Here is a 26,012-nt window from a genome sequence, read left to right as displayed (position 1 = left end):
GCATGAAGCTACATGGCGTATTAGAAGAACAGGGCCTGTAAAGCACACATAGGGTGAAGCATAAGAATGAATGGCCACCATGAAGGGTTAACTAGCAGCTAGACAGCGAGAAGTGGTACCAGGCATGGGTGACGGGTCCTCTGGTATCAAAGGGATATCAACTCTTCTCAGCCATGCTGCCTATCAGTATATGTGCATGTAGAACAGCCTGCTTGTCTTCTAGTACTGCCCCTTTCTTTACCAGTCTAAAGCTGGCTATACATGGAAATTTGAAAAAATAGGGACCAACTGAATTTTGATCCATTTACAGGCAGGGAGGTTGTACAGAAATGGTAAATTATACACCGCGCTTTAGAATATTACACAATAAATGCGTGGTGAAAATTAAAACAAACACATCTAGTGTTAATGTCACGTAAGTGACATATGTGATATGACAAAAATAAAACAATAAATATGTCAATTAAAACATTAATAATAAAGTGCTCATGTGCATCCAAGTGCTTTGTAACATAGATATAAGTGTTCGGTGGTATATAGGGAACAACACTAGTCCCACTTTAAAAAGCAAAAAGTGATATTGTGCAAAAAACAAGTCTTTTTATAAACAATGCTGTGACTGTCCTGTTCAAAAAAAGTGCATATGCGTGGTATCCAGTAATAGCACTACTGACATGCTTATAAATCCATACGTCTAGAAATGATTGACAGGTGTTGTAGATCATGCATTTGTGCTCTTATTCCAGTGACCCCCTAGGTATTAAATTCTCACCTTGGAGGGTGCGACTTGGCAATTACGCTCAGTCAATACACGCTTGTGAACCACCCCTGGGTTCTATAATGGTGACAGGATCCTGGGCTTCCCACGCAGTGTTTCTCGGGAATAATGAGAACTAAAAAGCCTCGATAGATTGTACAGAAGTTAGTCTACTGATTTACTTCTGTACAACCACCCTGTCAGACTTTCTCCGGTCCATCAATGTCCCCAGCTACAGCCAACATCGCTGATCAGTATATTCTAATGGCAGGGAAGTCTCCCCACTGTCAGAATACAATAGCTCAGCAGGAAGCATTCCCCCATCCACATCCAGTGTGCAGATAAGGGAATCGAGTCTTTTTTTTATTTTTTATTGTTCAACACACTGACTGACTCATCTATGGGCTGCCTAAGTGCTGCTCATCGAAATGACTCATCTATCAGCTGTCCAAGTGCTGTTATACAGGGGGTGAGACAATGCTGTTCTCAGGACAGATTTACATTTGGAAACTTTGTTATTTTGTTGGAGAAAAGCCAATGTAGCACCAATATTTAAAAAGGGCCCAAAACACATCCCTGGGAATTACAGACCAGTTAGCCTAACATCAATAGTGTGCAAGCTCTTGGGAGGGGATGATAAGGGACTATAGACAAGATTTTAGTAATGAGAACGGTATCATTAGCAGTAATCAGCATGTATTCATGAAGAATCATTCTTGCCAGACCAATCTATTAACCTTCTATGAGGAGCTGAGTTGCCATCTAGATAAAGGAAGACCCGTAGACGTGGTGTATCTGGATTTTGCAAAAGCATTTGACACAGTTCCGCATAAATGTTTACTATACAAAATAAGGTCCGCTGGCATGGACCATAGGGTGAGTACATGGATTGAAAACTGTCTGCAAGGGCGAGTTCAGAGGATGGGTGATAAATGGGGAGTACTCGGAATGGTCAATGGGGTAAACAGTTCAATCTCTGTATTTGCGGATGATATTAAGCGAAGCAGGGCGATAACTTCTCTGCAGGATGTGGAAACCTTGCAAAAAGATCTGAACAAATTAATGGGCTGGGCAACTACATGGCAAATGAGGTTTCATGCAGAAAAATGTAAAAAGATGCATTTGGGTGGCAAAAATATGAATGCAATCTATACACTAGGGGCAGAACCTCTAGGGGAATCTAGGTTGGAAAAGGACACTGGGGTCCTAGTAGATGATAGGCTCAAGCTGCTGCTAACAAAGCAAACAGAATATTGGCATGCATTAAAAAGGGGATCAACTCCAGAGATAAAACAATAACTGTCCCGCTCTACCAGACTCTGGTCCAGCTGCACCTAGATTATGCTGTCCAGTTTTGGGCACCAGTCCTCAGGAAGGATGTACTGGAAATGGAGCGAGTACAAAGAAGGGCAACAAAGCTAGAAAGGGTCTAGAGGATATTGGTTATGAGGAAAGGTTGCGAGCACTGAACTTATTCTCTCTGGAGAAGAGATGCTTGAGAGGGGATATGATTTAAATTTACAAATACCGTACTGGTGACCTCACAATAGGGATAAAAAAAATTGGCGAAAGGGAGTTTAACAAGGCTCGTGGCCACTTATTAAAATTAGAACAAGAGGTTTAATGTAGAGGGTTCTTTACTGTAAGAGCGGCCAGGATGTGGAATTCCCTTCCACAGGCGGTGGTCTCAGCGGGGGGCATCAATAGTTTCAAAAAACTATTAGATAAGCACCTGAACAACCAAAACATACAGGGATATACAATGTAATACTGACGTATAATCACACACACATGGGTTGGACTTGATGGAATTGTGTCTTTTTCAACCTCACCTACTATGTAACAATGTAACTACTGTATGTAACTACAGTATATGTAGTTTTATGTAAAAACATATTTCATTATTTTTAAAGACATACACAATAGTGACTTAGGGAGGGAGGGGGGGGGACCAGAAGTATGATATTCCCAGAAATGTCAGTTTCTTAAGAGACTTTAGCTGCTTTTTCTTCAGTACGGTGGCATGAACTGTGGGAGAGGAATTTACTGTGTTTCTTGCAGGGAAATCTTTTATGGACACTGGATTTAAAAAAAAAAAACAGACATTTAAAAACAAAAAACTTGCAGGCAGGCTAGTTATTGCAGACATGCAACTTAGGATAACTTACTGGATAACGACAGGATAACTTACTGCTGCACATATGCAGACGTTACATCTTCCTGCGCTGGCCAATGAAGATGTCTGCACCTACAAAGAGCCCAGGGGAAAGATGCTGGTGCTGGCAAGGGACCCTTCGCAGGTTCGTAGACTTTGGATTATTAGAGAGGAGGTAAATATCCAGAGTTACACTTTAAGTGACAGAGAAAGTCTAAGCCCTTGTACACACGGTCGGAGAATCCGTCGGAATGTGTCCTATCGGACCGTGTTGTCGGATAATCCGACTGTGTGTGGTATGCATCGGACTGATTCCGTCGGAATATCCGTCGGACCCAATTTTCCAACTTGTTGGAAATATTTTCCGACAAACTGGTCCGATAGGACATACTCCGATCATGTGTAGAGAATTTTGATCGGACAAAGTGCCACGCATGCTCAGATCAAATTCCTACATCAAAGCTATTGGCTACTAGCCTGAATGTAGTCCCATCGTAACAAAATTACGTTATCACGTTCTGAAAGATCGGATTTTTCGACAACTTTGTCCGATCGTGTGTATGCAACAGTTTCGGACAAGATCCGATGGACAAGATCAGACGGACAAAATCCGACGGACAAAATCCGTCGGATTTGGTTGTCGAAATCTCCGACCGTGTGTACAAGGGCTAAGGCCGGCCATAGACAGTGCACATTTCGTACAATTTCACCATCAACACAGACAGTGTTGACAGGGAAATCCCTCCTGCCGAGACATTCTCTTTTCCCAGTGGGGAGAAGACAGTGATTATCGCTAGGGGCTATCGCAGCCTCTTGCGATAATCGCAAGTGAATCCAGCAGGCTGGCTGTACCCAAGTTGATCGAACGATCAGCTTGGTAAATTCAGTCTGCCAATTAATGTTTTGGTTTGAATCTCAGCCAGTTCCTGCTGAACCAGCCGAGATTTGAATCGTGTATGGCTGGCCTAAATTTAACCTTGCAGTTGGGGGCGGTAAGGCGATAAAACAAGTACAAGTGGGGGTGGTAAAAACAAAGGCAGCTAGGTGTAGTTCTATATTTGCTGCACGATGCTTTGCTTTGTAGCACAGCAAGAGTTCTACACTTTCACATTCGGCACACAGTACTGCCCATTTGAGTGAATATCCAGATAGCAAGTATAACTTTCCACAAATTTGTGGCAGTGTTAAACTGTAAGTTATATTTACTTTCTGCACATTTTCACTGGCAAGTTGTACACTTGCAGAGCACTTGAAGCTCAAGTTCTAGTTCACACTTTTCCAAATTGTAGCAAATTTGCGTGGCAAGTCTCTAGCAAGAGCAAAGTTGCAGTGGTGAGTCTAAAGCAAGAGCTCTGCAAGTCAGTGACCCCTATGGTGGGATGACTATTGCACAACATAACTGAACCAGAACTTGCAACAGACTTACAGAATGTTTGCAAAGGTTGATCTGGAGTCATGTAATGCGGACTTGCTTGATGATGTGGGCTTTTAGGGGTTAAAACAGGCAGTGAGAAGGCGACATAGCACATCACAGCCACCTGTCAATTATCCTCTGAAAATTGATCCACCCTAAGAGCCGGTTCACACAGGGGCGACTCAGATCCGACTTCAGGTCGCCCCTAGTCACCTTAAGTCGCGCTACATGTAAACATCAATGTAAGTGAATGAGAGCCGTCTTAATGCACACTACTGAAGTCGCTCTGACTTCAGAAAAGGTTCCTGTACTACTTCTATCGGACTTGTAGGCGACTGGTACCCATTGGTTAAAATGGAAGTCGCCTCCATGTCGGATCTCCATCTATACGGAGGCGACTCTCACAGAATTATCAACTCTCAAAAGGGAACTCCACACCAAATGTATTTAAAAAATTTGGCGTGGGTTCCCTCTCCGAGAGCATAACAGGCCCTTAGGTCTGGTATGGATTTTAAGGGGAACCCCCTACGCCGAAAAAACGGCGTGGGGGTCCCCCTCAGATCCATACCAGACCCTTGTCTGAGCACGCTACCCAGGCGGCCAGGAAAGGGGGTGGGGACGAGCGAACGCCCCCCCCCCCCGAGTCGTACCAGGCCACGTGCCCTCAACATGGGGGGGTGCCCTGGGGAAGGGGGGGCCGCCCCACCCCAAAGCACCTTGTCCCTATGTTGATGAGGACAAGGGCCTCTTCTCGACAACCCTGGCCGTTGGTTGTCGGGGTCTGCGGGCGGGGGGCTTATCGGAATCCGTGAGCCCCCTTTAATAAGGGGGCCCCCGGATCCCGGCCCCCCACCCTATGTGAATGAGTATGAGGTACAATGTACCCCTACCCATTCACCTGTGAAAAAAATGTTAAAGAAAAACCACAACACACAAGGGTTAAAATCGTTTATTGCACAGCTCGGGGGTCTTCTTCCGTCTTCGGGGGTCTTCTTGCCGGACTCCTCCGCTATCTTCTGCTAGCTCTTTTACTAGCGGAGGAGCCCGGCTTTCTTCTTCGCCGCTGCCCTCTTCTTCCGACTTCGGGGGTCTTGTCCCCCTCTTCTTTTCTTCTTGCTGGCCACCGCACCTTCTAGCTCTTTTACAAGCGGTGGCCCGGTCTTCTGTCGCTGCTGCCGCTGTCTTCTGTTCTTCTCTTCTGGAGATGTTGCCTCGTCGCTAGTAAAAGTGCTAGCAGAAGATAGCGGAGGAGTCCGGCGAGAAGACCCCTGAAGATGGAAGAAGACCCGGCGGAGCTGTGCAATAAACTATTTTAACCCTTGTGTGTTGTGTTTTTTTTTTTTTTTTGGGCGTGTCCAAGTTGTCTCCAAAAGTGTGTTGAAAGTCGTGTTGCCCCTGTGTGAACCGGCTCTAAGTCTAGGTTCACACCTATGCAGCTGTGTTCGATGCGTTTTTCAGGCACGTTTTTCATTGCATTTTGCGTTTTTTAAACCAGCGTTTCTGCATGCAGTTTTAATGCATTTTACAGGGTTTTTTTTTCCTCTTTCAATGCACAGTAAAACACATGGTACAAAGCTAGTTGCTAAGCAGGGGGCCGAGAAGCAGGCCGCTGCGTCCCTAGCAACTGAGTCCTCAGCTGTCAGCAGGGTTTAGGCAGGAATTTTAAGGAAAAAACTTACATTTAAATGCCCATCAATGCAGCCTTATCAGTGTCCATCTGCAGCCTTGTTCATCATTGCACCCTTGTCAGTGTCATTTGCAGACTTGTCATGCAGCCTTGTCAGTGTCATTTACAGCCTTGTCAGTGTCTTTTTCAGCCTTGCCGTTTAAAAATGGCACTGCCGAGATACAGAGCCGGATGTTTTGTGTATCTCGGCGGTGCTCAGTAGTTCTCGGCCGCACTCGGCAGCTCACACGGGACTGTGAGAACGGCCGAAAGCAGCCGAGAGCTCCCGAAAGTGTCCGAAAGCCCCCAAGAGGCTCACAATCGTATAACACGCACCCACGATTTCCGCCTGATTTTATACGCCGATAAATACGGTAATTGATTTTTACAGGTCACCAATGTAAAAAGCAGAAAAATGCCTGTAATCTGCCCCAAAGAATCTCATGTTCTTTTTTGAGCTTAAAGTGATTGTAAAGCTTTACCTTGGGTTTACCTTGCGGGCGTGCTCCCGAGTCCATCTTTTTGCGACTCTGAATGTAGGACTCTGCCCCGCCCCCAGATGCCCATGTTATTGGATTTGATTGACAGCAGCGGGAGCCAATGGCTGCGCTATCAATCTATCCAATCAAGAACCGAGAACTCCCAGGCAGGGGAAGAGCGTGTCTCCGCCATGAGAAATTCCAGGGCTCAGGTAAGTAAAACGGGGGTGGGGGAGTTGCTGGGGGACCGGTTACTGCCAGCTGTTCATAGGATGCATTAGGGTGAAAAAACACAAAGGTTTACAACCCCTCTAAGGCGTTTTTCGGGCGTTTGGCTTCATGTGACAAAACGCTCAGATGTGAACAGGTGCCATTGAAATGAATTGGACTTTGCTTGTTGGGCATTTTTTCGGCCATTTTTACAAGAGTTTTATGAGCTGAAAACGCTCAGGTGTGACTGCAGCCTTAAGATGCACATCCAGGAGTCTCGTAATGTGGTTGTAAACCCTCCTTCCTGACTTTTAACTAGGTAGTAGAAATATCTCTTAAACGTGGGCCGTTTAGTTTAGGAGTTATTTTACTTGTAGTGTGCCGATGAAGTAATCGGCGCATGCGCTGTGAAGAAGCGGACCTCCGTGCCGTTTCTTCTCCAGCGTGTGCTGTTACTGACATCACGCACTCTGGTCAGTCACAGACCCGGAGTCCATGGCCCCCAGAAGGAAAAGGGCAAAGACGAACACAGCCTGCACAGGGGACAACGATGGATTCGTTTGCAGGTAAATGTCACAAAATGGGCTAGTATGTGATGCATAGTAGCCCATTTATGGTTTTAATTTGCAGGCTTTGCAGGGAGCAAAAGAGGAAGTAAAACCCATCAGGGTTTACTTCCTCTTTAAAAATATCCGTTACAATTACATTAAAGTGTTGTTTTTTAGGGCATTACATCTTATGTTTCAACCATCTAACAGTTATAGCTTTTTCATATGCGGAGCATAAAAAAAAAAAAAAAAAAAAAGCAAAGAAAGCAAATTGTGGAGAGAAAGCCCCTGATGTATTAAATGGATAAAAAGATAACAGAATTTGCCTTTAATTACTCACTTGTTCCACTTTGATGTCAAACTCTCCGCCAATTTTCTTCCCTTTGAAAACCTTCACCCTGTGATTGAAAAAAAAAAAGCATTATGCATGTTTAATGGGGATATCATGAACACTGAGATACAGTTATAAATGAAAAAGCTAATGTTTGTAATAGTGACTGGATTTGTGCTTTCATTACAGCATCACCTGTCACACAGACGTTTGAAAGCAAGCATGTAATTACAGAGGTAGAGACTACGAAGCTGCAAATGACTGTTCTAGTCAGTGCTGCTAAAGTAATAGAAGTAATAGAAGTGATCTTCCAAGTCCTACACTAACAGCTTCCCTTTTAGTGCAGTAACCACAGGGGGTCACTCGCTTGGCACTGCCACCATTCACAGAACGCTTGTATTTTTTGTCAATTAATAAATTAATACAAGGTGTTCTCTGATTGGACAAGGTGGAGAGCTGATCTCCACTTCATCCAATCAGGGAACGCCCTGCATTCCTTAGAAAAAAACTACAAAAGCATTCTGTGAATGGTGAGGCATGCTGAGCGAAGGGCGAAGGGAAGCGAAGGGAAGACACTTGGCGCAGCACAGTGCCAGCTATAGCAGGGTGCAGGGTGTTTGTTTGTTTACTCTATCCTTATCTATTCACAAAAGCCTTGTTTCATTTTAAAGAATGTAAGGTGTTTTGTGAATAGACAAGGGTAGATTTACCCTCCTCTCCCCTTGTCCATTTCATAGAGCACCACATATCCCGTGAAAAGACTACAAGAGTAAACAACATGATAGGCATGTGCATGACGAAAAAATGTGTTTAGTTTTGATTCGTTAATCTAGTTATTTCGTTTGGTTCAACTTGTATCCCGAATTTGTATTCAGAATTCATATAAGAACTTTTAGAATTTTCTTCAAAACGTACCAATTTTTTTTTTTTTTTGATTCAAAATTTTCCAGTGGATACATTTTCGAATCCGGTAAAACGAAAATGTTATATTCTTTTCGATTTGAATGCAGCAAAGTGAACAAACAAAAGGAAAATCTTCATCAAATGATTACAATGACTCTTTAACCACTTTCCGACCAGCCGCTGTCATTATATTGCGGCAGGTCGGCACGTTCCAGAGAACCGTCGTAGCTGTACGTCAGTCCCTTTAAGGGGGGTTAGCAGGTGAGTGTGCACGCACGCTGGCTGCACTGCTGGGGTGCCGGAGCGCGATCGCGGGCATGTGAGCCAGAATAGGGACATGTGGGTGTAAACACACAAATCCCTGTTCTGTGAGGAGAGAAGAGACAGATCGTGTGTTCCTACTAGCTAGGAACAATGATCTTTCATCTCCTCTAGTCAATCCCATTCCCCTACAGTTAGAACACACAAGGGAACACAGTTAACCCCTTGATCGCCCCCTAGTGTTAACCCCTTCTCTGCCAGTGACATTTACACAGTAATCAGTGCATTTTTATAACACTGATCACTGTATAATTGTCAATGGTCCCAAAAATGTGTCAAAAGAGTCCAATCTGTCCGCTATAATGTCGCAGATTGCCGCCATACTGCCACATATTACTGGTAATAATAATAATAATAATAATAATGCCATAAATCTATCCCCTATTTTGTAGACGCTATAACGCACGCAAACTAATCAACATATGCTAATTTATATTACCAAAAATATGTAGAAGAATACATATTGGCCTAAACTGAGAAAAAAAAATAGCTTTTTTTTAAAAAAAATTGGCGATATTTATTATAGCAAAAAGTACAAAGTATTGTTTTTTCTTCAAAATTGTCACTCTTTTGTTTATAGCGCAAAAAAAAAAAAGCGCAGAGATGATCAAATGCCACCAAAAGAAAGCTCTATTTGTGGAAAAAAAAGAACGTCCATTTTGTTTGGGTACAGCATCGTACGTCCGTGCAATTGTCAGTTAAAGCGACGCAGTGGCGTATTAAAAAAAAAAAAATGGCCTGGTCACTGAGCAGCCAAATCTTCCATGGCTGAAGTGGTTAAATTACCTTTAGCTTGACAAAATCAGCATTATTTACAAATGGTATTCTAATAACACACATGGTCTTTGATTTCAGCAGTATCTGTAGTTAGAATTCGACTGCATTTCAATGTAAAATTCGATTCGAATTTCAGTCCGTATTTCTGAAATTCCGACAAATTTCGTTACGTTATTCGAAACATTCGGTAAAATTTGTTTATATTGTAATTTGGGTATTTGGATATATCCGAATCTCTGAATAACAAAAAATTTGAATATTAATTCGGAACGAAACAAGCTGCACATGTCTACAACATGATCCCTGCACTGTACAGATGAAGAGCCGTGTAGTAACTGGTATGAATGAAACTGACATTTTTAAAGTAGAACTTCCCTAATTTTTTCATCTTTCCAGAATGGCAAAAAATTTTTTATTACAAATTATGTGAGCAGACTGCAGTTCCTCTTTAAGGAACATTTATCTGAACCTAGCATACTAATCATTAAAGGTAACTTGATTTATTTTTGGTGTTTGCAAAAAAAAGTTCCACTTTTAACTGAGAGGTTAAGTGCAGTCGAAAGAAAACCCAACAAAATCAGCACTAGGGATATAACGTACAGTCAGCAGGGTGTGCCCCTTGTGCCGATGCCCCTTCTGTTGAGTGAAATCCTTCCCCATCAATGCCCACTCCAGTAATCTTCTGGTGCAGTGGAGGTTAATAAAATTGTAGGAGCTGTCAGAGGCTCTCATCAGCTTTCTGCCCAGCTCCTCCTTTCATAGAATGAATGAATGAATGAATGATTGGTATAGCGCTGCAATGCAAACTGAATCGCCTCAAGGCGCTGGATTCGTCTTGTGTTGTCCAGCTTCTTAGAAGAGGTAGGTCTTGCGTTTTTTCCTGAAGGCCTGATGGTTTTCTTCCATGCGGATGTAAGTCGGTAGAGCGTTCCATAGCCGTGGTCCTTGGATTGCGAATCTTCGCTTTCCCTTTGATTTGTAGTGGGATTTGGGAATCAAAGCTAACACTACAACTTCTATGGAAGAAAAGAGATTTATGGGCGTCCATTGATAGATCATTTTTTTATTCATAGAAGCTGTAATGCTGGTCAGAACGGGTGGGTGTAGTCTGGCACTCTTGGTGAGAGCCTGTGACAGCTTCCGCCGTGCTTTTAACCCCTTCTGCACTGGTATATTTCACCTAACAGAAGAGGAATCAGCACAAGGGACACATCCTACTGACTGTAAGCTGTGTCCCTTGTGCTGATCTTTGTTTTATTTTTATTTTGACTACACTTAAAGCGGTGGTCCACCCTTCCGCTCATTGGAATCCTCCCCCCCTCCGGCGCCACAATTGGCACCTTTCAGGGGGGAGGGGGTGCAGGTACCTGTACAGTACAGGTATCTGCACCCACTTCCGGCGTAGATTCTGCAGAAGGTACGCCCCTTTCCGCAGAATCTACGCCCCTTTCCGAAAGTCCCCCGCTGCCTGCTGGGAAACACACGGATCCCAGAGACAGCGGGGACCATCCTTATTGCGCAGCGCGACTCGCGCATGCGCAGTAGGGAACCGGGAAATGAAGCCGAAAGGCTCCACTTCCTGATTCCCATACCCAAGATGGCGGCGGCAGCACCCGAGAGACGATCGAGAGATCGGCTTCGGGTGCCGACATCGCGAGCACGCTGGGTGGGTAAGTGTCACTATTTTAAAAGTCAGCAGCTGCAGTATTTGTAGCTGCTGGCTTTTTTAAAAAAAAAACGGCGGACTCCCGGCGGACTCCCGCTTTAAGCTTTCAGTTGGGCTTTCAGCTCTACAATACTAGAATGCACATTTTGGTCAAGTTTCTGTTCTCGTTTAATTTCTGGTCTAAGCGGAGATGCTCTTTAAGAACCTAACAAGAGAATTTTGTGCCTGTAACTGTAGGGTTATGTAAACCAGCTGTCCTATCTGCAGCCCATATGCCGAGCTTCTTGTATGAAAACTCCAAATTGTAATCAGATCAGTGACTCAGAGGCTGTGAATTATAGCCTGAGTTGTCCAAGGATTTACAGTGGAATTTCATTAGGTCCTCTGGAAGCATTGTTGGCTCAGTAATTGATGGACACTGTGCAGATAAGAGTATACACAGGCCTTTTCTGTAATTATCTACTGGCTTAGCGCTAATCAATAAACTGTAATAAAAACATGTGTCATGAAAAGTCTCTTCTAATAGGGAAGAAGTAATACATCGTGCCTGCCATGTCTGCCAAGAAGTGAACATGAGAATAAGCCATTTAAACATTAATATAGTATCTTTACTGATAACATCCACCCACAGGTGCTGGGGGAGCTAAGTGCTGTTATTGGTAAATGATCAATTGTTGTTATTCTCAAGGCTGGCAGAGGTGGAAAGTCTAGCATCCTTATTTCACTAACTTTATTTTCCAAGATGTATTTATGACTTATTTGTAATTGTTCTTCATATTTTGCTTACAACTATTTTCTCTTTTTTTTGCTGACCTCCTCTCTCCCAGCCTACAGGAGGCTGATACCATACATTGGGTTCAATATTGAGTTGGCCCACCCTTTGCAGCTATAACAGCTTCATCTGCTCTGGGAAGGCTGTCCGCAAGGTTTAGGAGTGTGTCTATGGGAATGTTTGACCATTCTTCCAGAAGTGCATTTGTGAGGTCAGGAACTGATGTGGACAAGAAGGCTTGGCTTGCAGTTTCAACATGACTGCATACCAGTGAACAAAGCAAGGTCCATGAAGACATGGGTGAGTGAGTTTGGGATGGAGGAACTTGACAGAGAAGCACGGATTAAGAATGCAATGATATAAGGAGTGCTGGACATGACAGTGTGGATGAGGGACACAGAGGGTTAAGCTTTATGGGTGGAGCTGAGGAAAAAGGTTTGCAGGAAGCAAGTTCAGTGTAGGGGAGGGGTCATATAAAAGGGAGGGGTGTGGCTTTAGGGGATCATTCGGATCCCAGCGTGACACAGAGGAGGCAGTTTTTCTCTGCTCCTCTGTAATGGCCGACCTGGATGGGATTTTCAAGTGGCTGAGATGGGCGGCGGAGGCGCGCGGAGCGGAGTGGCTGCGGGACCGAGCGGGGACCTGGAGGACGCCGCGGAGGATGTCGGTGATGCAGGTGAGGCGCCGCTGCGTGCGCGGAGGTCTCGGCCTCCGGCGCGTTTTTTCCCCGGGGCCTACACCTCGTCCACCTCGTGACTGTCGGAGCCCGGGGGCCGACCGCTCGGTCCCCCCGGCCAAGAGGAAGGTGCCTGGCTCTCCCTGGTCCGGGTGGTCGTTGCGCCGCCGACCGGGGGGGGGGCGGGGCCTCGCGGCAAAATGGCGCCGGCTCCGGGTCGGGCCGGCACCCGGGAACGGGGGGGGGAACGGGCGGGGGGCTCTGGGTCCAGCCGCCTTGGGGGTGCGGCGGAAGGGGGGGATCCTCGGACTGGGGGTTCCAGCATGGGGACACGCGCGGTGGGGGGGCAGGGTTTGGCACGGGGGGGGGGGGTCGCAGCTCCCGGGATGGGGCGGGTGGGATGAAGAGAGCCACCGAGGTGCCTGGCAGGGCTGGTCGTGGACACCAGCATGCCAGGGGTGGTCGGGGGCCACAGGCATTGCGGGATGCGCCTGAACGCGCTGACCAGGAGGTCTGCGATTAGCCCAGGGGGATGGCGGCGCCCCCAGCGCGCACCGCGGAGGACAAGTCCGAGGGTGAGCTGTCGCAGGAGGAGGAATTTTCACATGCAGCGCACGAAACCATGACTGTCGGCAAGGCCCCGGTGCGGCCAGGTAAGTCACGTGATCCTTTGGTTTTGACGGAAGCCTTGGGGGATTTGCTGGGGGACCCGGTGTCCCAGAACGGCAAGGGGATGGGGGCAGAGGGCCGGTCGGCGGAGGTGGGGCATGTCGCCCTGGGGGGGCCCACGGACAGCTGCAGGACCTTCTTGGAGGGGCTGCGGGCCCTGGTGGGTAAGTTTTCCGGGGGTTCGGGGGCGCCGCAAGTGGGTCCCTGGATGGCTGCGGGCCCAGGGTCGGGGGGAGGGGGGTCCGGGGCCACGCCGGTGGTGGACCCCCCGACCGCTGCGGCTTCTGGGGGGGTGGTAGACATGGGGCCTGGGGGCACGGGGGTCCCCCCAGTGGTCACGGAACCTGGGACGTGGACCGATGTGGTCAGGATTGCGGATGCTGCCCGGTGCGAAGTATATGTTGATTCGAGGGCCCGGTGGGGGCGTGCCTGAAGCAGGAGGTGCGGGAGAATATTGGCATGGGTGAGTATGTGGAGATTTTCTCTTTGCTCCCCCTTGAGAAGTTCAACTTGGATAGGGTCGAGCCGGACAGTTCAAAAAGGACGACGAGGAGAAGCGTAGGTATCGGCTGATTCTGCGCACTTTCTCCAATTGGCTTCGGGCGTTCGCTGGCTTAGCTAGCGTGATTGGGGAGAAGAACCACGAGCATTGCTCGGCGTTGTTCTGCTATATGGACGCGATTGGAGAGGCTTATCGGGTGTATGGGGGGGTGGCATGGCTGCGTTATGACGCACAGTCCAGGCAGCGGTAAGCGGTGCGGCCGGAACTACGCTGGGACCACAAGGACATCAGCCTCTGGATGAGGCTTATGTCTGCGGCTCGGACTCCTGCTCCGTTTCTTCAGGGGGGGGCGGGAGTGTGTTGTCCTCAGGGCTGCCGGCCGGGAAAAAGTGGGGTGTGTGCTGGCCCTTTAACGGGGGGCTTGTAAATTTGGGAGAGCGTGCCGATTTAAGCACGAGTGCTCCGGCTGCGGCGGCGCCCTCGCACTGTCCCGCTGTTTCAGGGAAGGAAAGCGTTCCGGCGATGTTGCTCACGAAAGGGATGACGCCGGTAACCCTGGAAAGGATGCTTCCTTTCCTACGTAAGTATCCGGATGGTGAGGCGGCGCTGGGGTTGATTTTGGAGTTTTCGGGACGGTTTCAGGATTCCTTGTTCATTGGCGGAGGTGCCGCCAGTGGCCCGGAACTTGCGATCGGTTTTGGTACACCCTGGGGGTGGTAGGCGAAAACTTGGGCAAGGAAGTGGCGTTGGGCCGGATGGGTGGGCCTTTCGAAGTGCAACCGTGGGGCGACCTGGTGGTGTCCCCGCGGGGTGTAGTTCCTGAGACAGAGCCTGGGAAATTTCGCTTGATTCATCACTTGTCCTTTCCTAAGGGGGGGGCGGTCAATGACTTCATCGGCCCTGATGCGTGTACGGTCTCATACACGTCTTTTGATGCGGCGGTGAGGTGGGTCAGGCTTTCTGGATGCGGGGATCTTATGACCAAGGCAGATGTGGGGTGCCATTGGCGGGGCCAGTTCTATATGAGTAAGTGCCTGCCCATGGGTTGTTCCATTTTCTGCGCCTACTTTGAGGCGTTTAGCTCATTTTGGAGTGGGTGGTGAGTGACGTTTCGGGCCTGGAGTCGGTCATCCACTATTTGGACGACTTTCTGTGCGTGGGCCCCGCCTGCATCCAGTGTGGGTGCGATTTTTTTCTGTCTACGTTGCAGCACATTGCAGGTAAGTTCGGGGTACCGTTGGCGGGGGATAAAACAGAGGGACCAGTTACGGACTTGAGTTTTTTGGGGATAGTGATCGATTCGAGGGCAATGGAGTGTCGATTGCCCGAGAATAAATTACTTGATCTGAAAATGGAATTGGCGGAGATGCAAGGATAGTAGAAAGTCTCTGTTGGGCTAGCTAAATTTTGCTTGCCGGATCATCCCTATGGGGGCGGGTGTTCTGCAGACGGCTGTCGGCAGCCTCGGCCGGGGTGAGTGTGCCTAACCATTTTGTGCGTCTGCGGGAAGGAACACAGGGAAGACTTGCGGGCGTGGCTTGAATTCCTAGCCTCTTGTAACGGGCGGGACATGTGGATGTCGGGGCCAGTGAGCAATTTCGATGTGGAATTGGTCGCTGCCGCGACTGGGTCGGCGGGTTATGGGGCGTATTTTCGGGGACGGTGGAGTGCTGAACCTTGGCCGCGATCTTGAGAGGTGGCGGGGTTGTTGGGCAACCTGGTTCTGCTCGAACTATTCCCGGTGGTGTTAGCATTGGAGCTGTGGGGGGAGGAGTTCCGTAATATGAAGTTGCGCATTAGTTGAGACGACATGGGGGTGGTTCAGGTCCTCAACCATTTGACTGCTACGGCAGCTGGTGTTTCGGTGCTTACGGCTCAATGTTTACGTTTCGGGAGTGCACATACCTGGGGTGGAGAATTCTTTGGCTAACTCGCTCTCTCGTTTTCAGTGGGACGAGTTCCGGGATCTGGCGCCGAGAACGGAGGAGTCGAGGGCGTCTTGCCCTGGGTGGATGTGGGGGATGCCCTTGTAGTCGCCGCAGGTTGGATTCAGGGGTCTTTGAGTGAGTCCACGTGGGCGGCCTATTCTAGGGTGTGGTCAGAATGGTTGGGTTGGAGCGGTTGGTCGGGGGTCCGACCAGCGCTGGTTGGTGCTGTATTGGGTGGCACGGAACATTTAGATGGGATTGGCACCTGCGTCTATTGCTCGGAAATTGGCGGGGTTGTCATTTTTGTTTAAGCTGTGGGGAGAGCCGGACGGGAATGCAGATTTTGGGTGCGGCAAACCTTGAAGGGGTATAGGAGGCTACGGAAAGGTCGGGATGCGCGCAGGCTGGTTGAGTGTGATAACTTGGTGGCGATTTGTTCCCGGCTTGTGGAAGTTTGTTCTTCCGCTTACAAGGCCATCCTGTTCACAGCGGCTTTTTCGTTGGCGTTTTATGGGGCGTTTGGGACTGGGGAGTTGGTGTGTCGGTCTCAACGGGTTGCTGAGGGGCTGTTGGATCGGGATGTACAGGTGGCTGCTGATCGGGTGAGTATACGGTGGCGGAGGTCCAAGCCTGACCAGCTGGGCAGGGGAGTGGTGATTATACTGTTTGCCTGCCGGGCTCGGCAGTGTGCCCTGTGGAGGCGTTAAGGGCCTTTCGGGCGGTGCGGCTGGAGGGGGGGGGCCTTTCTTGCTGCATTAGGGGGGCTCTTTTCTCTCTAGGTTGCAATTCGTGTCAGTTTTCAACGGTGCCTGCGGACTGTGGGTTTGGACGACCGGGAGTACTCGACGCACTCCTTCCGTATTGGGGCGGCCACTGAGGCTGCCCGATGGGGGCTGGCTGAGGCGATTGTTCGCCGAATCGGACGTTGGGAATCTAAGAGGTTCCGTTCGTATGTCCGGCCGCAGTTGATCCTGGGGTGAGCTGGGGCGCGGCTGGGAGTGTTTTGCAGTATGGGGTTGGGAGTTACAGATGTTATGGTATATTACGTTGGTTGGTTGTTATATGTTCTGTGTTATGTTTTTTCATTCCAGATGGAGGTTCCTCACGCCTCGTTTGGATCCTAGGGCACTCGGACGTGTGCTGGGGGGCCGGGTGAGGTGATGCTCGGCCGGCAGGCAGGCCATTGGGAATTCCCGGGCGGGAGGCTAGGTTGCTGTGGTTGGGATTCCCGGGCATGCGGTGGGAGCGTGTGATGAAGGAAGTTGAGCGCTTTGCAATGAGGGACAGGCCCCCGGATGTGTTGGTCATTTACGCAGGGGGCAACGACCTGGGCATACGGAAGGAAAGGGACATCTTAGCTGATGTTAGGGTGGATGTTTTGCGCTTACGAGTCCGCTTCCCGGGTACCATCTTGGTTTGGTCGGACATTGTGGGCAGATCGGTGTGGAGGTGGGCTAGGTCCATGGTGAGCATCAACAAAACCAGTATGGGGGTCGGAAGTGGGTATTGACCTTTGGTCATTGGGTCTGCAGGAGGGTATACAAAAAAGCTCTTAGGGTGTGGGGTGGCCCTCAAGGTTGAGGGGGTCACCCTTTCGGGCTGTGGCGGTGTGTTTTCTGGTGGTTTCTGACGGTAGACAGGTACTCAGAAGGGATCTGAGGGTGTGGGGGGCTCATCTAACGATCGGCCCCTCTGGGTATTCCTGAACGTTGGAGGGAATACGGTTATGTTCACTGGCGGAAGTTGTCTCCGACCGGTCACAGGTGGAGGCCTTTGGGAAGTTGGTCAGGTGTACGGCAGTGATTTGGTATTGGCTTAAGTGGGGTCACCGTCAGAGATCACCAGAATGGGCAGTTAATGTTATTTAATGTGGTTTAATATTAATAAAGTTATTTATATTTACATATTTATATAGATTTATATATATTTATATATTTTCATATTTACAAGTTATTGGAGTGAATTTTGAGTTATGTTTAATAAAGGCTGTTGTGGCCAGTTTACTCCAACCTATGGTGTGGTCTCGTTTCTAATAGGGGAAGGTATGGGTAAGGAATAATATAAGGGGAACATTCAGACTACACTAGTCAAGAGAAGCACGGATTAAGAATGCAATGATATAAGGAGTGCTGGACATGACAGTGTGGATGAGGGACACAGAGGGTTAAGCTTTATGGGTGGAGCTGAGGAAAAAGGTTTGCAGGAAGCAAGTTCAGTGTAGGGGAGGGGTCATATAAAAGGGAGGGGTGTGGCTTTAGGGGATCATTCGGATCCCAGCGTGACACAGAGGAGGCAGTTTTTCCCGCCCTCCCGCCCTAATGTTATGTGTTTGTTTTGTTGTGTCGTTTGTTGCTGGTCTTTTCTTCTTTTGCAGGTTTCGTCGGTTGTCACGGCAGCTGAAGGTTTTCCTGTGTTGGCGGTGTGTTTTCTGGTGGTTTCTGACGGTAGACAGGTACTCAGAAGGGATCTGAGGGTGTGGGGGGCTCATCTAACGATCGGCCCCTCTGGGTATTCCTGAACGTTGGAGGGAATACGGTTATGTTCACTGGCGGAAGTTGTCTCCGACCGGTCACAGGTGGAGGCCTTTGGGAAGTTGGTCAGGTGTACCGCAGTGATTTGGTATTGGCTTAAGTGGGGTCACCGTCAGAGATCACCAGAATGGGCAGTTAATGTTATTTAATGTGGTTTAATGGTAATAAAGTTATTTATATTTATATATCTATATATATTTAGATATTTTCATATTTACAAGTTATTGGAGTGAATTTTGAGTTATGTTTAATAAAGGCTGTTGTGGCCAGTTTACTCCAACCTATGGTGTGGTCTCGTTTCTAATAGGGGAAGGTATGGGTAAGGAATAATATAAGGGGAACATTCAGACTACACTAGTCATGGCCTACACAGAGTCCTGACCTCAACCTGATAGAACACCTTTTGGATAAAATAGAGCGGAGACTATGAGCCAGGCCTTCTTATCCACATCAATTACTGACCTCACAAATGCACTTGTGGAAGAATGGTCAACCATTCTCATAGACACACTCCTAAACTTTGTGGACAGTCATCCCAGAAGATTTGAATATGTTCTAGCTGCAAAGGGTGGGCCAACTCAATATTGAACCCTACAGACGAAGACTGGGATGCCATTAAAGTTTTCATGTACGTGTAAAGGCAGGTGTCCCAATACTTTTGGTAATATAGTGTACATTTACACCTTGCATCCTGATGTATTGCAGGGGTGGCCAACCAGTGGCCCGGGCGCCACATGTGGCCCACGGAGCCCTCTGATGTGGCCCGTGACCTCCTGCTTTGGGATAGCGGGATGGCAAGACCAGATTGTGGGTTGCCAACCCGCCATCCCAGAGCATCAGTGTTGTGAATAAATCCACTGGTAGAGCTTCTGTTAAAAAAAAAAAGCCACTGGTAGAGGAAGCAAGTGGCTGCAGAGCCAAATAAGCCAGTGCCAACTCCTATCATCACCTATAAATGCGCTATGGCCTGGGAGAACAGCCGGCGATACCTGATTTGAGGACTGTTATTAAAGGTAAGTTTATTACTTAAATCACAATGTATAATATTGTACAATATATATATATATATATATATATATATATATATATATATATATATATATATATAGGCATATCTGTTCTGCTGTGGTTACTGGGCTGCTTTCAAACTGATCCGCAGGTGCAGTGCAGAACACCAGCCGGTTACTTGCACTGAGCCATAGACTTCTGTTATTACCTGCAAGTTTAGTGCGCTTTCAGAAAGTGCACCACACCTGCAGGATATAATAGAACTCTATGGCAAAGTACAGCTAACCTGCAGAAAAGCCACAGGTGCACTTGTCTGCACCCTCTGTGTGTGTAAGCCACAGCACATCAGTGTGAAAACAGCCTTAGGCCCCACTGACACGATCGGTCTGACCCTCCGCTCACCTCTATCAAGCCGCAGCTGTAAACGGATATGTGGCCATTTACACCCAACCTACCTCCAATTCGATCCATCCCCTTCTATCTGGGCAGATGGGATCCAAGGGCCCATAGAGTAGAATGGGTTATATCCGTGTCCACTCTGCATATGCAGAGTGGACATGGAACTGTTATCCTTCTGCTCCACTCATTGTGGCAAGCAACCGGTTACAAAGTCACTTAAGTGGCCCTCACTCTTCAAAAGGTTGGGCACCCCTGGTTTATTGCATGTGTGTTACATGTATGTTTTTTTTAAATGAATAAGCTTTCAATGAAACATTCCAAAAACATGACATGCACCATTTTTTGCAATGCAACACACCACAACACAAAAGTCCTAGATGGCTTAACTCCAATGTAAAAATGCATATAAAAGCAAAGGAGAAGGACTTCAAAAATACAAGGTTGAGGCATCATCATCAGCATTCAGACTTTATAAAGAATGCAATAAGAAATGTAAGCATGCAATAATGATAGAACATGAAAGACGCATAGCGGAGGAGAGCAAAAATAATCCCAAGGAAATCTTTAAGTATGTAAACAGTCAAAAAGGGAGGACAGACCATATTGGCCCCATAAAGAATGAGGAAGGACATCTGGTTACAAAGGATGGGGAGATGGTGAAGGTATTGAAATTATTCTTCTCCTCAGTCTTCACGAGGGAATAGGGGGGCTTCAGTAACCAAAACTGCAGTGTTTATCCTCATGAATGTGTTCATAAACGACCTGGAGGATGGGATAAACAGTTCAATCTGTGTATTTGTGAACGATACTAAGCTAAGCAGGGCAATAACTTCTCCGCAGGATGTGGAAAACTTCTCCGCAGGATGTGGAAACCTTGCAAAAAAGATCTGAACAAATTAATGGGGTGGGCAACTACATGGCAAATGAGGTTCAATGTAGAAAAAAGTAAAATAATGCATTTGGGTGGAAAAAATATGAATGCAATCTATACACTGGGGGGGAGAACCTCTAGGGGAATCTAGGATGGAAAAGGACCTGGGGGTCCTAGTAGATGACAGGCTCAGCAATGGCATGCAATGCCAAGCTGCTGCTAACAAAGCAAATAGAATATTGGCATGCATTGAAAAGGGATCAACTCCAGAGATAAAACGATAATTCTCCCACTCTACAAGACTCTGGTCCGGCAGCACCTAGATTATGCTGTCCAGTTCTGGGCACCAGTCCTGAGGAAGGATGTACTAGAAATGGAGCGAGTACAAAGAAGGGCAACAAAGCTGATAAAGGGTCTGGAGGATATTAGTTATGGGGAAAGGTTGCAAACACTGAACTTATTCTATCTGGAGAAGAGATGCTTGAGAGGGGATATGATTTCAATTTATAAATACCGTACTGGTGACCCCACAATAGGGAGAAAACTTTTTCGCAGAAGGGAGTTTAACAAGATTCGTGGCCACTCATTAAAATGAGAAGAAAAGAGGTTTAACCTTAAACTACTTAGAGGGTTCTTTACTGTAAGAGCGGCAAGGATGTGGAATTCCCTTCCACAGGCGGTGGTCTCAGCGGGGAGCATCGATAGTTTCAAGAAACTATTAGATAAGCACCTGAACGACCGCAACATACATGGATATGTATGGACATGTATGTATACATGATATAGAATAAATAGTGTAGCGCTAAAATAATAAAAACAATTAATGTGGGTGAACAGAAATAGAGAAAAAGAACAAGTACTGAAGGAGTGATCCCACAGTTGTTGTGTAATACAGGGCAAACAAAACTAAATATCATAAAGAATTATTGTGCAATATAGTGCATAATGAAGCTGCATATCATAAACAGTTATTGTGCAACATGGTAACAATACATATCAAGAATGCTAAGGCTGCTTTCACACTGGGGCGGTGCAGGCGCTTTACCATCGTTTTAGCGGCGGTCTGCGGGCGCTAGCGGCCGAAAAAGGGTCAAACCCGCCCGCAAAGCGCCGCTGCAGCGGCGCTTTGCCGGCAGTATTGCCGCGCTGTCCCATTGATTTCAATGGGTAGGAGCTGGTGTTCACTGTCCTGCCAGCGCACCGCCCCAGTGTGAAAGCCCTCCGGCTTTCACACTGGAGTGAAAGGGGCCGGTTTTTTTCAGGCGCTACACAGGCGCTATTTTTAGCGCTGTAACGCCTGAATACCGCCCCAATGTGAAAGCAGCCTAAAGAGAAACTATTGTCAATTCGTCTCTCTATATAAATGTCCTCTTTTTGTGCTGAAATAGGAAAAAAGATCAATCTTCTCATCCCGGATATAACAAGAGGAAAGGAAGGAACCAACAGCAGCAATCTATTTGTCTGAAGCGGTATTTATATGAGGACCTTCTATAAGTATAAGATGGGTACTCTTACCAATGATGTTGGACCCACCTGTCATACGACAGTGGGTCTAAAAGGATTATAATCACCGAAGTTTATGCTCTGGCCTTCAATAGGAAGGGTCCCAGTATGGAGTAATCGTTTGACCGTCCCGAAACACAAATAGAGGTAGGTATTCACAACAACCACCGTCCGGTAACCTCCAAGCTCCAGGAAAGGATGGTATTTCAGGAATTGGGCATATCCAAACTCGGATTTCAAGTAAAAACGAGTGTGATATAGAAAAAACTAGTGACATATAGAAAAAGAAAAACAAAAAGGGCTCCAGATGGTGCAGATCAAAAAAAAACGGTGGGTTTATTGAAAAAATATATAATATGCAAAATTAAAAGTGATCACAAAAATAGAACATATAAAAGCAATGTGGGGTACAAGTAATGCTGCCCGACGTGTTTCGACACCATAGGTCTTCAACAGGGGCATACTGTATGCCTCAGATCTGCACCATCCGGAGTCCTTTTTGTTTTTTCTTTTTCTATATGTCGCTCATACGAGTTTTTACTTGAAATCCGAGTTTGGATATGCCCGATTCCTGAAATAACATCCTTTCCTGGAGCTTGGAGGTTACCGGACAGTGGTTGTTGTGAATACCTACCTCTATTCGTGATCCGGGACGGTCAAATGAGGACTCCATACTGGGACCCTTCCTATTGAAGGCCAGACCATAACCTTCAGTAATTATAGGCCTTTTAAACCCACTGTCTTATGACAGGTGGGTCCAACATCATTGGTAAGAGTACTCATCTTATACTTATAGAAGGTCCTCATATAAACACAGCTTCAGACAAATAGATTGCTGCTGTTGGTTCCTTCCTCTCCTCTTGTTATATCCGGGATGAGAAGACTGATCTTTTTTCCTATTTCAGCACAATAAGGCTCGGTTCACACAGGGGCGACTTGTCCAGGCGTCTTAGCCGCCTGACAAGTTGCGCTCCATTCTGTACTATGGAACCATTCTAATAGGAGCGACTCAAGTCGCTCCGACTTAGAAAAAAGGTTCCTGTACTATTTTTGGGGCGACTTGCATTGACTTCTATACAGAAGTCGCTTTGCAAGTCGTCGCTGAAGTCGTGTGCAGGTCGCGTCTGTGAGTCGCGCTGCAAGTCGTGCCGCCCCTGTGTAATCCGAGCCTAAGGGTCCATTCACACAGGGGCAACTCAGATCCGACTTCAAGTTGTCCCAGGTCGCACAACATGTAGAAATCAATGTAAGTGAATGAGAGCTGTCTTAATGCGCACTACTGAAGTCGCTCCGACTTCAGAAAAGGTTCCTGTACTACTTCTATCCGACTTGTAGGCGACTGGTACCCATTTTGCGACTCTCACAGAATTATCAGCTCTCAAAAGGGAACTCCACGGCAAATTTATTTAAAAAAATTGGCGTGGGTTCCCCCTCTGAGGGCATACCAGGCCCTAAGGTCTGGTATGGATTTGAAGGGGAACCCCCTACTCCGAAAAAACGGCATGGGGCCCCCCCCCAGAGACATACCAGATCCTTATCCGAGCACGTTTTTTCGGCGTAGGGGGTTCCCCTTCAAATCCATACCAGACCTAAGGGCCTGGTATGCTCTCGGAGGGGGAACCCATGGCATTTTTTAAAAAAAAATTGGCGTGGAGTTCCCCCTTGAGAGCTCATTCTCTGATTGGCCACGGCAAAAGTCGCCTGGCCTGGGGCGACTTAAAGTCATGTTGTAAGTCGCCCCAAGTTGTGTCCAAGTTGCCTCCAAAAGTCGTGTTGAAAGTCGTGTTGCCCCTGTGTGAACCGAGCCTAAGAGGACATTTATATAGAGAGACGAAGTTTCTCTTTAGCATTCATGATATGCAGTCCTATTGTTACAATGTTGCACAATAACTGTTTATGATATGCAGCTTCATTATGCACTATATTGCACAATAGTTATTTATGATATTTAGTTTTGTTTGCCCTGTATTACACAACAACTGTGGGATCACTCCTTCAGTACTTATTCTTTTTCTCAATTTCTGTTTACCCACATTGTTTTTATTATTTTAGCGCTACACTATTTATTATATATCCTGTTTTGACTTTGTATGTTAGAGTGATAGCCGCTGATTTTGTTGTAGTAGCACAGTGTTTTTCCTTTCACCATCTCATGTATGTATACATACTGACATATAATCACACACATAGGCTGGACTTGATGGACTTGTGTCTTTCTTTCAATCTCACCTACAATGTAACACACATTCATGCATTACTATGCATTGCAATGCACTGCAACATCTATTTGTTCTTTTAGTCTGTTGGGGTACAATTAAAAATGAATGGCACTGCAACACACTGACACAGGTAATGAGAATGGGCCCTTAAAGGGTTGCACGTTTAGTAATACATGCGCTAGTCCACCCAGGGCCCCTAATAAGGGGGTAGCACCTGGGCCCCTGTACAGGGCCCAAACCCCATAGGTTTAACAGGGGGCAAAAAAACTGGGAAAAAAAACCTGTGGCCCTATCTGCGTTTACAATGCTTCAGTTTGTCAATGAACAGAGTCCCTCTGTAAAGAGTGCTTCCTGTTCATTCACTCTGCAGCTAAGGCTGCAGAGAAGAGATTGAGGAATCTTCTTCCAAAGAGAGAAGTTGGGTGTCTGTTTGTTTAGACCCCTGATATTTCATCCACCCCTACAGGTCTGTTAAAAAAAAAAAAAGAATGTAAAAAAATAAAATTGAAAAAATAATTAAAAAAACATAATTAAGGGTTCATTCTCAGATATTCTGGTTGCATGAATGAGTGGTTTGTTTGTGCAGCTAGAGCTGCCTGTAAGGTTTGGGTCACTGTTCCTGTCAGCTAGGTTCACGGGGCCCCATAACTTCTGACAGCAGTTCTGAGCCCACCTTTCTCATACTGTCAATGGGGTCACAGTGCCTTAAAGTGGAGGTCCAGGCATTTAAAAATAAATAAATAAAAAGTCAGCAACTACAAACACTGTAGCAGCTGACTTTTAATAAAGAAAAAGTGAATAATCCTGTGAAATGTTGCCAAAACACGGATTCAATCTGATTGTAGTACTGGAAACTTGGAACCGGTTGTCTGAAGACACATCTACACCGATCAAAAGGTGGAAAGATTACCCCTGTTGAAGACCTTTATTTTTCGAAACGCATTGGTCAGCTTCTCTGTACCCCACATTGCTTTTTACAAAACATTTTTTTTTTATATCTTTTTTTATTTTTTATGTGATCATTTTTTAATATTTTGGGTGGCATCTGTGACATAAAGCAATAAATGTATCGGCCTTTGTTTGACCTGCACCATTTGGAGCCCCTTTTGTGTTTTTTTTTCCATATATCAAAAATTCCTTTTTTCCATCTTGAGCTTTGGAGGAAAAAGAGAGAGCCAGTTCTGGATACGTTTACGATCTAAGTGCCAGCTTCCTTGAAGTCCCAAGACGGAGAGGTGAGGACCCTTCATCAGGATCCATACAAAACTACCGTCCACATACAGCACCAGACTGTGATCCCAAGCCCTTATGACCCACTGTCGTATGACATGTGTGTCCAACCTCACTGGTAAGAGTACCCATTTTTCCATCTTTTGAGCGATGTAGATGTGTCTTCAGACAACCGGTTCCAAGTTTCCAGTACTACAATCAAATTGAATCCGTGTTTTGGCAACATTTCACAGGATTATTCACTTTTTGCTTATTCTGTGGACACAGTTGCAGGACTTATTGGATTGAGTCCCATAATTTTGAACCACGTTCACATAGTTTCTTTTCTTTTTGGTTTTGCACCAATTGTTTCTGTGCACTATATTGTTTGATTTCAGCCATATTGTATGTTCAATCATACATTTACCTATTTTTCACTTAACACTTAGCGCTACACTAACTGAGTGTTAGCTGCTTACCATTTTTATTTTCCATTTA

The 26,012-nt window shown here is 46.6% G+C and overlaps 1 protein-coding gene across 4 annotated transcripts in view; it reads right to left on the bottom strand.

Annotated features, from left to right (window-relative positions):
- The window catches only part of SYN1 (synapsin I), a 294,399-nt gene that overhangs the window by 220,373 nt on the left and 48,014 nt on the right, over positions 1 to 26,012 (bottom strand). For all 4 annotated transcript variants that reach the window (XM_077475536.1, XM_077475543.1, XM_077475561.1 and 1 more), the window contains exon 2: positions 7,570 to 7,627. In XM_077475536.1, coding sequence (XP_077331662.1) covers positions 7,570 to 7,627 — 58 coding nt within the window. The remainder of the gene's footprint in view (positions 1 to 7,569; positions 7,628 to 26,012) is intronic.

The sequence above is a fragment of the Lithobates pipiens genome, unplaced genomic scaffold (genome assembly GCF_037356315.1).
Source record: "Lithobates pipiens isolate NorthernLeopardFrog02 unplaced genomic scaffold, aLitPip1_a1.2 Scaffold_1, whole genome shotgun sequence".
Classification (NCBI taxonomy): domain Eukaryota; kingdom Metazoa; phylum Chordata; class Amphibia; order Anura; family Ranidae; genus Lithobates; species Lithobates pipiens.
Note: the sequence above shows the minus strand (reverse complement) of the source record. Positions and strands in the feature narration are given on the sequence as shown.